This window comes from Glandiceps talaboti, chromosome 8 (assembly GCF_964340395.1).
Source record: "Glandiceps talaboti chromosome 8, keGlaTala1.1, whole genome shotgun sequence".
NCBI classification, from domain to species: Eukaryota; Metazoa; Hemichordata; class Enteropneusta; family Spengelidae; genus Glandiceps; species Glandiceps talaboti.
In genome coordinates this window covers 8,708,167-8,726,472 of record NC_135556.1, presented here as the reverse complement: position 1 = coordinate 8,726,472, position 18,306 = coordinate 8,708,167, and the positions used below count along the sequence as shown (strand labels likewise).

Below are 18,306 nucleotides of genomic sequence, written 5' to 3'. Positions count from 1 at the left end.
TTAAATACCAGCGGACCAACTGTTGTTGACAATATAAACAGGAACAGGGACATGTAAGAAAAAAAAAGTTTGTGAGTATGTTGTTGGACCAGGCCCATGACTGATGACTGAATATACCATTAGTGGGAGTGGGGTGGGGAAAGGGGATTGGAGAATCAGAAAATGTACAATCAGATGACATACAGGATATTGCACATATCTAGATCATACTCACTGTGCCCTGTGGGAAAACTGTTAAGAACACTTTTTTAAAGTTATAAAATAGACGAGAACTTTCATTTTGTTTACATTTGTGACAATGTGAAATAAATAAATATATATATATACAATGTTAAAATGTAATTTAAATTTAATTTCTCTTGGCAAGCTGCTCCAACATCCTCATTTGCATTTCCAGCTGCTTCTCCTGTAAAGCAAGTCGCCTCTTTTCAACTTCCAGTGCATCCTGCTTGTACTTCATATCCATCTCATGCTTCTCTTGCAGATAAGTAAAAAGATCAGCTTTTGATGTTCTGCTGCATTTCGCCTTTTTCTCTGTTTGAGGTATCAGAAAGAAATGAAACATAGTTAGCAAATTTGTAATCATGTAAAGTGGATTGAACATGTTAAATACCAACATTCCTGTTAAGAGCTATGGTGATTAAGAAAATATGTTGAAAAACACCCCATCTGCATTCTACGCTATGATTCGTGACATTATAGAATGTATTGTTTGATCAGCCTTATTCTACAGACTGGAAACCAAACTTTATTAGACTTGTTTGAGAAATTTACCACAAATCCATTTGTAAATGTAGATATTTGGCAGACTTCCAATCTTCAAAGTTGATCAAGGCTATGTATTACAATTACTGACATTGTTTTGGTTACTATTGTACCATGTGAGAAGATATACTGTTCTGCTTGTTACAAAATACTGAATCATCTTCTTTGCTGGATGTCTACTCATACACCCTGGTGAATCAAAATTACCTCCTGAGTCATTTTCTGCTGTTGTCATTCTCTTCATGGCAGTCTCTCTGATGGTAATGGCTTGCTGTCGTTGTTCATATTTTTTCTTGGATGCCACCACGTCATTACTTCTACTTGCTGCCTGGCTTTCAACATATGACACAACTTCTTGGCACAGCTGTTGCAATTCAGTGTACTGCTCTTCTGTACCAGACCTGAAAAAATATAAATATGAATATGAGTGTCTCGCTGGAGAGAACAGTACTCGATGCAAGTATTAGTAGCAGAGTATTATAGACTTAATTCAAAAGAATTAGGGTGTAATGAGTCGTTACTCAGACGACTAACTGTGTTTGTTTGTTTGTGTGTGTGTGTGTGTGTGTGTGTGTGTGTGTGTGTGTGTGTGTGTATATATATATATATATATATATATATACAAACTAAAATCTTAGTCAGACGCTCACAGACAACTGTTCATTACAAAAGATGAATAATTACCCCAGTGTAAATACTTAAAGAAGTAAAATCATCTCAAATTTTAGCAAATGAATATCAATTTCGAAATTCAAAATTCACAGTAATATTAATCAAAAGAAGTTAATCACACAGAGGGTTGGATTCCATGTAACTTTGTTATCACTCACTTTTTCATAGCCTTCTTATCATTCTCCTTGAACTTCGCTAGTAGCAAATCTGCGTGCTCTCTGACGGACCTTGATGTTATTTTTGGTCCGTCACCACTCGTACACCAGCCCCAATGTGACATCAGTGTGTTAGCAATAGCTAACCATTCTGCCGAGGTTTCAGGCCTGTTAGCCACTACTTCCCGTAGTAGATCAACGTCCTGTTAATTGAACGGACCAACGTATGACAGTTCGTTTCTGCACTGACATGCTTGCTCTCAGTATCTGCAATTACATCAATAGTAAAAGAACATAGTTGAAATGTATTTATGAATCCAGTCATCACAGCTGGCTACAAAAACATAATTACACAGCACCAAGCAACGGTGAAGCAGTAGTGTTTACAAGCCTTAACAATTACGCCTTTCTCGGTTCATACGATGCTATATGTGTCCCCAGCCTCTGTGTTTGTCTCCAAAACAAGAAATTTATATGAGGCAGTAATGTATATGAAATAATTGTAACCCGCTGATCGTGCGATGACTTTTGTTTGGTGGCCGTTGTTACTGTTACTTCCGTATTCGGCAAGCAAGCTGGATCAACAACAACAACAGTGGCCACATAGTGACAGTCCAACGCCAGTCATGACTTTTTGTCTCTTTTTTATATAAAATGTTGCAACATCAGTAATTTATGAATATAGTAACTCGTAAAATGATAAGTATATTTTGAAAAACAATGATTCACATTGAATTTTCTGTTCAAATAAAAGCATGAAATGCTCTCGGAATTGATATACGAGAAACTTACCTGTTTCACGTAAAAATACAACTGGCAGACGACAAGCGAACGTGTGACGTAATCAAATTACGAGAAGGGCGCGCAGGGAGTGATGACGTATCCGTTAACGTTCCGTTCACGTAAGACATCTTTATCTCTCTAATCTCCCACAGAAATACGTGATAATATTAATAAATCAGAAAGCACGCTTTTTAACGACCAGCAATTCGGCCCGTACTTTGACCTGTCCCCCCACAAATAATGTTACTGTGGGCTCTTTAATAGATTCGTACCGTCATATTATATTGTCATTATATATGTCATGTTTTTATCTATCTATCTATCTATCTATCTATCTGTCTATCTATCTATCTATCTATCTATCTATCTATCTATCTATCTATCTATCTATCTATCTATCTATCTATCTATCTATCTATCTACCTATCTATCTATCTATCTATCTGTCTATCTATTTGTTTAACTACTCACCTACCTACCTACCTACCTACCTACCTACCTACCTGTCTGTCTGTCTAACTAACTACGTACCTACCTAGTACCTGTCTGTCTGTCTATCTGTCTATCTATCTATCTATCTATCTGTCTGTCTGTCTGTCTGTCTGTCTGTCTGTCTGTCTGTCTATCTGTCTATCTGTCTGTCTGTCTGTCTGTCTGTGCATGTGTGTGAGTGTGAATGTGAGTGTGAGAGTGTGTATTGATATAAACTGAATCCTGTATGTACGGGAAGAACTATAGATTTTTGTTCCTACACACACTAATTGTTGGAATGTGACACCGCCAGGGGCGGTACAAGTGACCAGCTCTGGTAGGGGTGTGTGGCCAATGCTGGAAACCCCAGCCCCCATTTTAGACCCAATTAGACCAAATATCAACTCCCCATTGTAGACCATTACAGGTTTTCTAAAAGATGGAAGTGTAAACCTAAATACATTTTCTTTAGGAGGCAACATTTTGGGACAATTAATGACAGGATTTGGTAAAGGACAATGGACAACATTTTAGACCAAGCAAAATAAAAAATGATGCAAATTGGATCCCGTGTTAGACTTCAGTTGAAAATAAAACAGACCCCATTTTAGACCAAAGGGCTAGATAACGCATCCCAAAGAGCGGCACATATACGTACACTAAAGTAAGGGGAGTAGCACCCCCTCCCAGTTACAGCGGGACGTCATTGTCATTGTCATTGGCATCATCACAGTCTCAGTACGACAACGAATGAAAAACAAATGAGCATAGCTGAGCACTAAGTAATAAAACGTCTACGAAAAACAGGTTTACACGTACTACCTTTGTTAGAACAACAAATATTAACCTGTGGTGGTTGACTGATGGATGACCTTGTTGTTGATTGCTGAAGAACTCAAAGATGTGAAGTGTAAGAAATACCTGTAGTCAAGCTTACCTTTGCTTTGATTCTGTCACTCCAGTACACAGCTATATATCTGTGACCGCTACCTGAATTGTACCAGCTTACTGAATAGAACTTTAATTTAGTCTAACTAATGACCTTTGAGTGTGCCAGCTGTAAGTGTGATCTTTTGTTCAGTACGAGGAAATCGTCTGACCTCAACAGTCTGACCTAGGGTGTCACATTTTACAGACCTGTTCTTGGGGAGCGTCATTGTGTGATGTAAAAGTGAGATGAGCACTCAACATTTTTTACGAGTACTTTACATGCCAAAGTACAAATACATATATTGTAAGAAAATTGTTTAATAAAACGTTACGTTTTATTGAGTGTACATGTATTATCAGGTTCTTCAATTATTACCCAGTTGTTGCATAAATAAAACTAATAAGTGTCTATCCTATTCATGCAAAGCCTGGCAATTGATGGAAAAATAAGTTCACGTGTTATGCAATATAGAAGATGTCAGTATAAAATATTTTTATATTTTGAGAAAATTAAATTCTGGCTTTGCATTGGTGGCTGCTAAATTAAGAATACATTTGGTTGTGAAATATGTGGTCTGACATCTCCACAAGTACAGAACAAGCTATAGAATGGTTACAAAAAAGGGGGTTGTTAAAAAAATAATGTAGAATTATTTACAACTTGTGATACCAGTGCATGTTATTGATGAGTTTATTGAATGTGCTAATTTGGTAGTGTTTTGGTAGCCTCGGTTTATGATTAGTAAATCTCTTTCATTTTTCATTGAGTAACAACGTATTTTGTTGTTTTATTTTTATATAATACATGTACAGTACCAACCCATTTATATCGGAATCATATAACCCCCCCCCAAAAAAAAAAAAAAAAAAAAAAAAAAAAAACATTTCAGTCGGAAAATACGAGTCACCGTGACAATTCTCACATGTTACTTGTATTTCCTCAGCTGAACGAAGAATATGGTCAACTTCACTCCTAGTGCACGAAAGGTGTCATGATAGTGTATAAACTCAAACTGGTTGCTAGCAACTATGTGCACCCCCCTCCTATCCCCCTGACATTGCCCATGTTATAAACCCTTAACATTGCTTTACCGTGTCCAGCTGCAACAAGAAGTACTCTCTTGGGAACTTCAGGTTTAACTAATGAAGTTTTGAAAATAGTATATGAAATCACTATAGATGCTCTGCAATTGATGATGATGATGCTGATGATGATGATGATGATGATGATGATGATGATGATATATCAAGAATTCTGTCATTTTGCCTCATTTTGAGGGTTGAAACTGTCTTTGCAAAAAAGAAAATGTTTTGATGTACAGAATTGGAGGAATAACAATTCATCATCTGTCCTGATAGAATTTTCTACTGATTTTATCTTGAGTGTGTGTGGTGGTGGTGGTGGGGGGGGGGGGGGGGACTTACAAACACTATGGAGACAAGGGGTATAATCATAATGCTGATACACGGAACATTGTTAAAATAGTTTATTTTCAAGCACTGAATCATGATATTAAGGGATGATGGGATATTTCGATACTTCATGTTTGTAATATCGCATTTTGTTTCTTTCTTTGGAATAATACGTGATTTTTATTAATTAAATACACTTGAATAGACACAAGACTGAACATGGCTTGTAACAGCACAAATTTTGTTTGCCTTTCTTAATGTGCAAGATGGATGAATTGAGAATAGATCGTGACATGTATTCATATGATGATGTAAGAAGAACCAGAATTTACATTTAAAAAAAATGAATTTGACAAAGCTAGCGCTTGTGTCAAAGATTGGTGGGTTTAAGAGAGAAGATTAACACAAAACTACACAGTTACACCATTCTGGAAGTCATCCTATATGACATGAAATGACTTGTGTATGTATCCTTGAAAGTGTGAATTGTTTTGTACTGCTTAATTTGTATTGGTAGCACAGAACAGCTCCAGAGTATTTGAAAAGGTTCTTTTGCTGGAATTATTATTAATTCTCGGTAGATGTGCATTGAGATTAGATCTTTGTCGGATAAAATAGCTTTGAAATTCATTCAATGTCGTGGCATATTTATTAAGATATGAAGATTACAATTTATGGGAAACGTTTAAAATAGACGCACGCCTTCTGAAAGTCAACAACGTTCATTCCATGAAAACCAATTGAAACTCTCTAACATAGTAAAAGAGTTGGTCCTAGGCCCACATTGAAGGATTATCCTGGCTGCTCTATTCTGGAACCTCTGAAGTCTGGTGAGCAAAGTCGTATCACTTTTTGACCATACTACTGCAGTGTAGGCAAACAATGGCAGTACCATCGCATTATAAAACATCTTGGGTTTAGTTAGAGAGGTTTGCGCGGGGCCTTCACGTACAACTACTCATTCATGAGCTTGCTCCCCCCCCCCCAACCCCACCCCGTTCATCTTATCATGACGTTTTACACATTATATCAATTGGTCCGTGCCTTTATTAAGCTTTCTTGTTCTTCGACGGTATCACAACCTTTTCTACTTCAAGAGTTGGTAGCTCTACAGCAGATGCGACAATGAAAGCCACTGCATACACCAGCACTAGGGAACCCATGAATTCAAGACTCTGTAGATGGAGAAAGAGGATTGGACAGACATAAATATACGTACATGCAGCGAGAGGGAAAATGCGACATAGAAAATAAAGAGGACAGACACAATTATATTTACAGAGACAGGGGCAATAGCACACACACACACACACACACAGGGAAAGAGAGCGAGACGAGACATATTTCCCCCTAAATGCCAAATTACTATAGGTAAGGTATAACCCAACCCCCCCCCCCACCCCCACCCCATTCTTACGCTTCTTCATTTTGGAGTAAATTATTTATTATTTATTGTTTGGATCAGGCTCAAGGCCCATATAAAAGAAATATACCGGGAATTTACAAGAAAATATATATAAAAACCCAAACTAATACAAAAAATCAAATAGTGATATAAATCAATAAAGAACATCTGTATACCGGCCTCACCACTAGTATCGTTTGATTCTTTTAAAAATGCAATCAGCGAATAACCGAAAATTAAAGTAGTTAATAGAGTTGGGCCTAAAATTGAACCTTGTGGCACTCCACATTTAATTTGTTGTGGCTCAGACGATTTACCATCAATAACAACAACTTGTTTACGAGATTGAAAATAACTGTGAAACCATTGTAATGGTTGGCCTCAAGCTTCTGTAGAAATCGTATTTTATTTTAATCATTATTGTGGTCTCTTTTCGAAATTTGGACTAGAAATGTCTATTATCGTCAGTCACTCAAATCCGTACATAATTACGTTTTTATGTACTTTTTAAAAAAGATTTTGCTGAGAACTTCAACATCGTGGAAATATAACCACTTTCCGTTGACGGAGCATGGGAGGTACAGAGTTAGCTTTATCACTTGAAGGATACAGAGCAAAAGATACTTCGACGGAGACCTGTTACGGGACATATAGTTCTATCGTTGAACAGTTTTGAAGATCACCGATGAATTATTTATCTCTACATGATTTGATCAATTTTGATTTGGATCAGTCGATTTTATCTTGTTCTATTTGCACGGAGACATATAAATTTGCCCTGTACATATGTTTGGTATTTCTGGCTTCTATGTACTCTATCTCAAACAATTTGTAAGATAAAATGTCCTTCGTTCAAGAAGTTGGATTAACTCTGGCCCTGAAAAACTATTAAACTAGGTACGCAGTTTAAGATCGACTATTTGGAGATATTTCTTTCCATAATTGTAATTGTGTTCGACGTTGTCTTTGGTTAAAATGTTGTTTGATATAATCATCTCATTGCACACTGACACTAGCGTTATTCCGCAATTTATTTTGAAGCGACAATTTGCTATGGAAAGAATGGCCTTAAATTTGTAAACAGAGCTGTACCTTCGACATCAAAATCCAAACTTCAATTTCCATTATAATGATAATGACAAGGAGAATTCACTGAGTTCACCTTGGGTTCCGACATAAACGAGGTCATAACAGTTTTGGGAGTTGGGTATTAGAAAATGATTATTTTGCCGTGTTACTTATTTGAGAAAGCACCATCCATTTTTTTTTACTTTGAATGTGACATCTTTTCGGAAACTACTTTGAAAGATACGACATTAGGCTTGAAAAAATGAAAAAGCTGTTCAACCTTATATTTTTTTCTGGTGATGGGCAATATATCCTCATGTTGGCTTCGCATTTTTTTTCAAAATTAAGGATATTTCTTTATATTTTCTGAATAGTACATATAATAATATAATATCTTATACAGTGGTTTACGACCATTGGGCCATCAAAAGTCTGAAAGTCTTGAAATGTTTTGCTTTTTATTTGAGATTTTTTGGTACGTACTTAGCCTATTCACAATCTTTAATCATCACCTCATAAGCCATATTTTCAGTAACTGTCGGGTGAGGGCGTTGTATGTATTTATTCACGCTTCAATAACTTGTATGTAAAATGTAAAGTAAAAACAACCCCTTTTTAGCCCTCACAGAGAAAGGCATTCCGTTTACATGTGATAAAGTGTTAGTGCCACTGATATGGTTATCTTATGGATACTTGGGTATGATAGTATATTGACTCATCCACTAGTAACACTTTTTCATATACTTTCATCTCTAGTATTGTATTTACTGGTAATACCCTTGTCTTTCTCTTTAAAGAGATCAACCTTTGAACGACGATATCGAAGATTTTCCATAGTTGATTCAAATCTCGTAAATATGTTGAGAGCTGCGTTCATCGCCCGTCAAACGATCCAGCCAACCATAAGATCTAAATCACTATGGTGGAAAATATCAAATTCGCCAACAATAAGACCAAATTACATAACTGGGAGGTACTTCGCTAATACGTCAAGTGTTCTTTGTGAAAAGGCGAACGAAATTGGTGAGCAATCAGTTGCAATTCCGTGAGAGAGAGAGAGAGAGAGAGAGAGAGAGAGAGAGAGAGAGAGAGAGAGAGAGAGAGATACAGACAGTGTGTGTGTGTGTGTGTGTGTGTGTGTGTGTGTGTGTGTGTGTGTGTGTGTGTGTGTGTGTGTGTGTTCAATCCCCATTTGTATTTGCACATGATTTCAATGGTACTAACACCATCACCTAAAAAAACAGTGCTGAAGCACGGATATCTGTTTCCAACCTCAGAAAAAAAGGGTAGGTAGGTCGGGTTTATTTTATTTTATTTTTTTAATTGGTTTTATTGTTTGCAAAATATTGCATCTACCCAAAACCTCCCATTCTGTGATACTTTCATGAAATATGTATAGACATCACTGGGGAAAGAAAACAGACGTGCATGAAGTTTGAAGAAAACACAGAATGTTTTATCTTTTGTTTTAAATGTCTAAAAAATGTTTAGGGTGGCTTAAACTAGGGTCGGTCGGGTTATCGAAAACATACTTTTTTTGCCTTATTCACAAAAAATGATTACCTACCTTCCAGCGTCATATATACTGCACGATCCTATAGTGTATGTAAAGTAAGTAATGTATTCTTATATTTCATAGGGATTTTCAAGAGTTCTTTACCCGATATACAAATCCCGGATGACATGAATGTAGCTGAATATGTTATGAAAGATTTCGATAAATTTGGAAATAGGGAAGCATTGGTAGGTACAGCACCCAGTCGACAACTTTCAAATTTCGTCCGTGAAAGTTCTAGTTTTGTGAGCGCTATGTGATTTAATTCGAACCTAGCTTCTTATGTTTCAGAGACGGTGCCGACTCATCTATTTCTGCACCGTTCCACTGTTCCCAAAGGTTAAAGCATCCTTCAAAGTCTATCAAAATCCAATGATACTTTAATAAACTTCTTGTGGTTACGGTAAAAAGAATTTCTGGCAATACTGATGTAATTTAGTATTTGATAAAGTGCATCACTGATATTTATATTGTCCCCGACAGGTCGATGGCGTTACCGGTAAATCATATACGTTTACACAACTAAAGGAACTCGTCTACAAATGTGCTAGTGGCCTAACTCTTGATGGTTTTAAACAGGGAGACACTTGTGCAATTTACCTTCCAAATATACCTGAATATTTTGTGATATTCAGTGCTGTTTCAGTCGTTGGTGGCACTATTACGACTGTTAACCCTCTATATACAACAGGTAAGTGTTTTAAAAAGAGGAGATTTACTCAAATGTTATTGACATACATTGCTATATGTCCAGGAACAAAGCGTGTACTGCCAATTCAAAGTGATATGAAACTTGGCAATTGGCAATAACTATGCAAATATTTTAATGGAAAAAAACAACACATTTCACAAGGATTCTACGAAAACTGTAAACAATAAACAAATACACAAACAACAAATAAACTTTACATATACTTTTTTATGAATGTAAGCAACGTATATTTATATATTGCAAAGTCTGTATGTTTTTCTTCATTAAAACCATTTGGAGTTTTGCACAGCGTAGAAAATTTGGTATCTGTGTTTGTGTTTTACCACCAGAGGAATTGGTTCAACAGTTGACAATTTCACAATCGAATATCATTGTTACCTTACCGATGTTTGCAGAGAAGGCGAGACAAGGAGCGAAGAGAATCGCTAGCATCAAGGTATGTATAGCATAGAACTATAGGTATAATAAAGTATAATTTATATAATTTGGGGTTTGATGAGCCTTGCAAGGGGTTTGCTTGTAGATTATACATTGAAAATGGGAATTTGCAATTGGTGGGAAAATAATTAGTGAACGTCTATACAATTCATTTATTTATTCCATCATATCAGTGGTCTGTCTTCTATCTGTAGGATGTTTACGTGATTGGGCAGGCAGACGGTTGTAAGACGTTTTCCTCTCTTCTTGACAACAATGGTTCGGCATTTCCACGGAACCTGACCATACACGCAAAGAAAGATGTGGCTGTTATTCCGTATTCCAGTGGTACAACAGGACTCCCCAAGGGGGTTATGATGAGCCACTTTAACTATATAGCAAATATTGAACAGCTCAGGTACAATATACAATTGTTCCCATAATCATTAGGTTTTCCTGAAAACTGTGCAAGATTATAAGGTGTGTAATCTCATATTTTTCGTTTTATTCAAACTTTCCAACTTTTAAAACTATCCTACAAATATTAATTGGTATACACTATGGAGAAAGGATGATCAAAGAAATTCATAAAGTAAGCATATCTATAGATATACACAAAATAAATTACATTGTATAATTAGATGTTATTGCCATTTGTTTTCTTCGCTCGGTCAAGGAAAATACAAATGGCTTTGTCACTACGAGTCTCTAGACGAGTCACGAATATTTTCTGGCTGAATGAAGGAAAAGATTGGAGAATAACATAATTATACCAGAGCCAGTAATATCAAAGAAAACATGGGGAGAATATAGCAATTTTGAACGTTTTGACTCATATTTTGAATACAGCAGAACCAATGACGTAGACATACATTGTGGTGACATAGAAAGACCAGAGTATACATTCCATATTTTTTTGTTCAACTTCGTTCGTGCATGGTATAATGAACCGAATTGCAATGAAATGAATTGCAGGAAATTGAATAGGACGTGGCTGGAGTAATGAATTTGAATAAATTAATTGATTTTGTTTGAATAAAATTGAATTAATGCTTTGTTTTGATGTTATATATATATATATATATATATATATATATATATATATATATATATATATATATATATATATATATATATATATATATATATATATATATATATAACATGACACTTAATTACACAAAGAAAGTGTCTGTGCATACCTTTAATCCATGACAAGAACACTTTTAAACCCATGAATGAAACTGTCTTTAGCAAGTTAATTATTTCTATAGCACTGTCCCCAACTTGTCAACTGTTACAATGCAACCAACATGTGCTGTCCTCCTAATACTGTGTTCTACCACAGCTAATTAATATTCTGCACCTGTCATTCTGTAATGTGTGTGCGTGTGCGTGTGCGTGTGTGTGTGTGTGTGTGTGTGTGTGTGTAAAATAGCTCTCACCTTGACGGGTCTCGAACACTGTACCTCTATTACTGTGACTATCTATCCAAAGACATGCTCTATATCTACAAAGTGACTTGTGTAGAAAGCAGGTTTCCATATAGAATTGTTCATTGACATGACAATGTGTATGTGTATGTGTATGTGTATGTGTATGTGTATGTGTATGTTTACCAGGGTTAGCAACAGAACTATATATGTGGTGTATGTGTATGTGTACCAGGGATAGCAACAGATCTATATATGTGGGTAAAAACGGATATACTGTTCGAATTGGGACTGTTGTTACAGTACGAGTCTTTGCCAGGTTTCAGAACTTTTGGGAAATATCGGATTAATTGGCCGAGATATGCTGGATGGATTTGCTATATTGAATTTTGTTATTAACATGATAATGGGTAAGAGGTTATGTAACAGCACTGTAGATGGCAACGTTGACTTGCTTATTTTGTCTGTTGTAACTGTTTTCTGCATAACTGTATACTGAATGTTTATTTTCTTGTGCTGAAATAAATCAAATCTATAAAATCAAATCTCTAGTGAAAAACCTAAAACCGTCGAATTCGAAATATGACTTCATTATAGGACAAGTCCTCGGCCATAATCGGACACCTCGGCTGCGCCTCGGACAAAATAATAAAGCTTTACTCATCAGTGTCCGATTATGTTCAGTTAATGGCCTCTAAGTTGACCTATAACTGTCTGTTAAACCATACCCACTTTTTCAAGTGCTTTAAGTGCTTTCTGTTTTAATTATGGTATATTGTGACATGATGATTTTGAAGAAAATAAAGATTCCATAGTAAACATATTTGTTTCATACTATTAGGTAAATCACGTACCAATTGTTCCTCCCATGGCACTTTTCCTGGCAAAACATCCAATTGTTGATAACTACGACTTATCTTGCATTGAAGAGTTTCTCTGTGGGGCAGCACCGCTGGGAGATGAGCTGCCTGCAGCTGTGCTGAGAAGAACAAACCCCAAAGCTATTCTTAGACAAGGTAAAGGTTTCTAAACTTTAGTTATTAAATGTGATGTGAACGGTTGACTATGAAACTATACATGTATCACGTGCAACTGGTTGTTGTCTAGAGTATTCAAGTTGTGATTGATTGTTGACCAGATCATACAAGTTGTGACTGGTTGTCTACCACAGTCTACAAGTTGTGATTGGTTGTCTACCACAGTCTACAAGTTGTGATTGGTTGTCTACCACAGCATATAATTTGTGATTGTTGTTGTCCAGGTATGATAGGCTGTTGTATAGTGCATTCAAGGTGTAACACGCATATGCGCACAGGCTAGCAATATATGATGAAAGCGCAAACTTGTGATTCTTCTCAAAATATTATTTGTCCTGTGTCTTTCGTAGGGTATGGATTAACGGAAGCAATTGTGACGCACATGTGTTACGGTAATGACCCAAATCAATGGCCAAAGGGATCGAGTGGGACTTTGGTGCCAAATGCTGAAGCCAAGGTAAAAGTTATCGCCACGAGCGATTGTATCGTAGTGAGCTTTCAGTAATTACAAGAGTAGGGCTGTGATGGAAACATGATTACTCATTATATTCTACACATGAACAACATGTAAATATTTTCTAGACTACTTGTCACAGTTTCGTATGCCTGGAAAGTTCAATTACAGCAGCTGTACCTATAAATGTATCTTTTGATGCTGATGTTGGTTACTTTTAGGTTGTTGATATTGAAACTGGAAAAACATTACCTGTTGGTGAAAGTGGAATTCTTTGCTTTCGTGGTCCGTCAGTGATGCAAGGGTACTTTGGAAACACAGAGGCGACAGCACAAATGATTGATGAAGATGGTTGGGTCTCGTCAGGTCTGTCTAAGTTTGGCTTAACTTTCTTGACGAAATAATTATATAATGACAGCGCAACAGTTGTCATATTCACACACTGAACGAATAACTAGGAACGCTCAACAAAATGTCAAAGTTGTTTGTGAGCTGAAAAGCAGTAATGTACGCGCGCGCGCTCTCTCTCCCCTCTCCCTCCCTCTCCCTCTCTCTCTCTCTCTCTCTCTCTCTCTCTCTCTCTCGCTGTCTCTGTCTGTCTGTCTGTATGTCTGTCTGTCTGTCTCGCTCTGTCTCTCTCTCGCTCTGTCTCTGTCTGTCTGTCTGTCTGTCTGTCTGTCTCGCTGTCTGTCTGTCTGTCTGTCTGTCTGTCTGTCTCTCGCTGTCTCTGTCTCTCTCGCTCTCTGTCTCTCGCTCTCTGTCTCTCTCTCTCTGTCTGTCTGTCTCTCTGTCTGTCTGTCTGTCTGTCTCTCTCTCTCTCTCTCTCTCTCTCTCTCTCTCTCTCTCTCTCTCTCTCTCTCTCTCTCTCTCTCTGTCTCTCTCTCTCTGTCTCTCTCTCGCACAAGTGACAATAAATTTTCCGTTCAGAAAGTTTACCTTGAATTTCGGAAATGCTAATCTTTAATTAGAAGTATCTAAATTTAAATCTAAACGTTTTTAAAACTACATCTGCTATTCATATGAACTAAATATCAGTCTTAGCATGTTGATTAATCCGCTCTTTAACCGAGCCGTATTAGTAACAAACATGACAGTGAAACATCATATATTAAGCTGTCACTAAATATCTCTCTTTAATGTATAATTACACTATCTGGTATTAATAGAAAAAGCCTTAGTATTAAATTTTACAAACTGCCTACTTTTTTGATAAAAAAACTAAGTATTGGTATAAACTAGCATTATAATAGGTAACTTCATTGAAGTTTTTGAAGACTTCACTTTTGTGTTTTTGCGAAGAATTGGTCGGACCATACACACAATTTTTTTTAAATGTATTTTCTTTATTCATTCTGATGTGTTGCTCCTTATATTTATAATTTCATCACTCTAGTTATTGGTATTGTTAAAATTGTGTAGACAGCAATGTAAGCAGCAACCGTCTGACCTCGAAGTATGCTATCTGGTCAGATAAATACACTATAGTATAATAGTATTTATACAGTGTGTGAGGCGCATTACATGCCTTGTACATGGCTACTGCTAAGATGTGCGAGGATCAAAGTGGTTTTCCCTGTGTACGTTTTCTATACAGGAGATATTGGTTACATCGATGAAAAATATCACTTGCATGTGGAAGATAGACTGAAGGAACTCATCAAGTACAAAGGCTTTCAGGTAATTTCAATAAATCAAGTACATATTTTCTTCATGTAATTTAATCACACAATGTAATTTAATGTAATTTAATTACTGTATGTAATATTTCATAATGCAAAATCCTCCTGTTGACCAAACCCTGTCAACTACTGATTTGTCTTACATCATTAAAATTGGCCTCGCGGATATTTTACACAGGAATGTTGGTGCTTCGAATTCGCCATAGTAACCAATATGGATCGTGCATGTCAGTCAACTGTTACTACTATCTTCCAAAGTTGATATTTTCAAAATATTTGCAAAACGTTTTTGAGATCACGGTATTTTTCTACTTTTTCAGGTTGCCCCTGCAGAATTGGAAGCCTTGCTAATAAGTCATCCTGAAATTCAAGATGCGGCAGTTATCCCTGTTCAGGATGAGGAAGCTGGAGAGTTGCCAAAGGCTTTTATTGTGACGAACAGTAAAAACTTGCTTCCAGAGGACGTGTATAAATTTGTTGAAGGTAAAAACGAGACTTTCCGTAGTTCACGGTAGTATGTTAATAGTGTCAGAAGTGTATTTATTTTAGCAAAACTGAACTGACGCTCACTTGTGCAATAGGCTTCTTTTAGCTGTCTGAGTATACGCCAATCTGATTAAAATGTGCCCGTTACATACGCTCACAAAAGAACATATAACAGTAAACATAACATCCAACAAGAAATACTACACCACATTTTAATCAGATCGTGCTATAGGCATGGTATAATGTCTCTCTGTCTCTTTGTGTGTTTGTCTCACTCTGTATGTTGTCTGCCTGTCTGTCTGTCGGTCGGTCGGTTTGTAAACTACTTAAATTCCAAAACTGTCATACCGATTGTCTTCATATTTTTTTTTGTGTGTGTGTGGGGGGGGGGGGGTGGAGGAATATTACTCAGGGTGTGTACAAATTTCTAAAATCAAAGTGATCAGATCAGTGATTTTCAAGTTACGTCCACAAAGATCATTTCCCATCAAATGCAGTCAGTGTTTAGTGTCAAAGTAATTTTTAGAAATTTAAAGTAAAATAATATAAAAATCCGCCCTACCTCACCTATTTTCTGAAGTCATGTTATGGGAAACAAAAATTCTTTTAGGCAAAAACTGACAAACTGACAAGAGATACACACTTATAGTTGTAAAGATATGAATATAGCTAGATCCTCTTGCATAGTACTCAGAATTGTATATATCTTAATAGTCGTCTATGAGTGGATAACGTTCTACTTATGTCGAAATAATTATATGTATATAAATTCAGTTGTGCGTCGCTGCCTATTGACTGCATTTGACCATTTATGTATGGTCATATCTAGTGCCGGACAGGCTTGAGTAAATGTTGGTAGTTTGAATATGTGGCATGTAAATAAACTTTGTACAATATTTGAGAATAGTTTGCAGTTCGTAGTGGTTCACCATTCTAAAAAGAAAATCTTACGCTTTGAAAATATTTTATTATTAAATGTCTTTTTTGGTATTTGTGTTTTTCTTACTTTGATAGGCAAGGTAGCAGCATTCAAAAAATTGCGTGGAGGAGTGGAATTTATCGATGAGATTCCAAAATCGCAAAGTGGGAAAATATTACGAAGATTGTTGAAGGATAGTGAGAACAAAAAGGGCAAATAGAATTGAGAGCCAGTACTGATGATGATGATGATGATGATGATGATGATGATGATGATGATGATGACAATGTTTTGATATACAAAATTGGAGGAATAACAATTGATCATCTGTCCTGATATAATTTTCTACTGATTTTATTTTGAGTGTGTGTGTGTGTGTGTGTGTGTGTGTGTGTGTGTGTGTGTGTGTGTGTGGCTGGAGGGGGAGTCACTTACAAACACTATAAAGACAAAGGGTATTATCATAATGCTGATACACGGAACATTGTTAAAATAGTTTATTTTTAAGCACTGAATCATGATATTAAGGGATGAGGGGACACTTCGATACTTCATGTTTGTAATATCGCATTTTGTTTCTTTCTTTGGAATAATACGTGATTTTTATTAATTAAATACACTTGAATAGACACAAGACTGAACAAGGCTTGTGACAGCACAAATTTTGTTTGCCTTTCTTAATGTGCGAGATGAGTGAATTGAGAATAGATCGTGACATGTATTCATATGATGATGTACAAAAAACCAGAATTTACATTTTGTTAAAATGAATTTTACAAAGCTAGCGCTTGTGTCAAAGATTGGTGGGTTTTAGAGAGAAAATTAACACAAAACTACCAATTCTAGAAGTCATCTTATATGACATGAAATGACTTGTATATGTATCCTTGAAAGTATGAATTGTTTTGTACCGCTTAATTTGTATTGGTAGCACAGAACAGCTCCAGATAACTCTACCTGGAGCCATATGCACAAATCGAAGCCATGTTACTACCAACCCACAGTGACTATAGAGTTTCACGTTTTTTTACGTCTCACATATCGCGCAGGCATATAAAAAGATACATTTTATCTCACTGTGAATACAAATCAACATTACTGTCGATGAAACAAGGAAGATTCAAACACAAGACTACATATTTGTGTTTGCAGTGAGATAAAACGTAACATTAATTTGTGTGAGTGTTATCAGTGCATGCTTATTGTGTGTGTGTGTGTGTGTGTGTGTGTGTGTGTGTGTGTGTGTGTAATTCATAACAAAAACGCTGTGTAAGATGTAAAAATCAATCGCCTAATTGAAACTCTATAGTCACTCTGGTTTGATAGTACGTAGACAGTACAATACAGACTTCAAGTCTGTTGAGGGACGTTTGTTTATACATCCTTGGTATAACGACCTTCCCTTCCCCACATAAAGATAGAATGTCTTGGTCACAAAACTAACGACATTCTGGCGGCGGCGGTGGTGGGGGGTATTAACGATTCACCATTCACGCGCAAGGTATAACCCCCACCCCCATCTACACCTCCCATTTTCAAGCTTCTTCTTAGTGGAGTAAATTCTAAATTAAATGTCTAAATGCTCGAGATCTGTATACCAGCCTCACCACTGGTATCGTTTGATTCTTTAAAAAAATACAGGTATGAATATGCATCGGAAGGAAAGAAATACAAGCCTTTGACTGTACTGAATCCAAAACACTTAACTTACAAATTAATAAATGACCATTTTGTACGGTAGACTATCATAGACTCATATAAGCCAGGTGTCGCCACTCTTGCAACAACAACAAAATTATGGTTTAGTTTTAGTCGACTTTGAAAAGTATTGCAGAAACTATACCTTGTTGATTTTGACCTTCTTTCCATCTAATTTGAAGAGAACGTATCCAAGGCAGATACCAACCAGGTATTGGGAAATCCTGTAGTACGGTTTACTGTACAACCAATCA

At 36.4% G+C, this 18,306-nt stretch overlaps 1 protein-coding gene and 1 pseudogene across 1 annotated transcript; one reads left to right on the top strand and one right to left on the bottom strand.

The window, feature by feature from the left end:
• Positions 1 to 272: 272 nt before the first annotated feature.
• On the bottom strand, positions 273 to 2,400 carry LOC144438417 (uncharacterized). The gene is made up of 4 exons (XM_078127438.1): positions 2,385 to 2,400; positions 1,596 to 1,859; positions 973 to 1,166; positions 273 to 534 (listed from the first exon to the last, which is right to left on the bottom strand). The coding sequence occupies exons 2-4, from the start codon at positions 1,715 to 1,717 to the stop codon at positions 350 to 352; spliced, it is 501 nt and encodes a 166-aa protein (XP_077983564.1). The 5' UTR covers positions 1,718 to 1,859; positions 2,385 to 2,400; the 3' UTR covers positions 273 to 349.
• A 6,475-nt stretch (positions 2,401 to 8,875) lies between these two features.
• LOC144439132 (uncharacterized) lies at positions 8,876 to 16,574 on the top strand (annotated as a pseudogene).
• Positions 16,575 to 18,306: the final 1,732 nt, after the last annotated feature.

Bases quoted from the DNA above. Each gene is read 5' to 3' on its own strand.
- LOC144438417 (XM_078127438.1), bottom strand. From the start codon at position 1,717: ATGTCACATTGGGGCTGGTGTACGAGTGGTGACGGACCAAAAATAACA. The intron at 1,167-1,595 runs GTGAGTGATAAC...ATATTTTTTCAG, and splicing joins GATAAGAAGGCTATGAAAAA to GTCTGGTACAGAAGAGCAGT. The intron at 535-972 runs GTAATTTTGATT...TACCTCAAACAG, and splicing joins AGCAGAAAATGACTCAGGAG to AGAAAAAGGCGAAATGCAGC.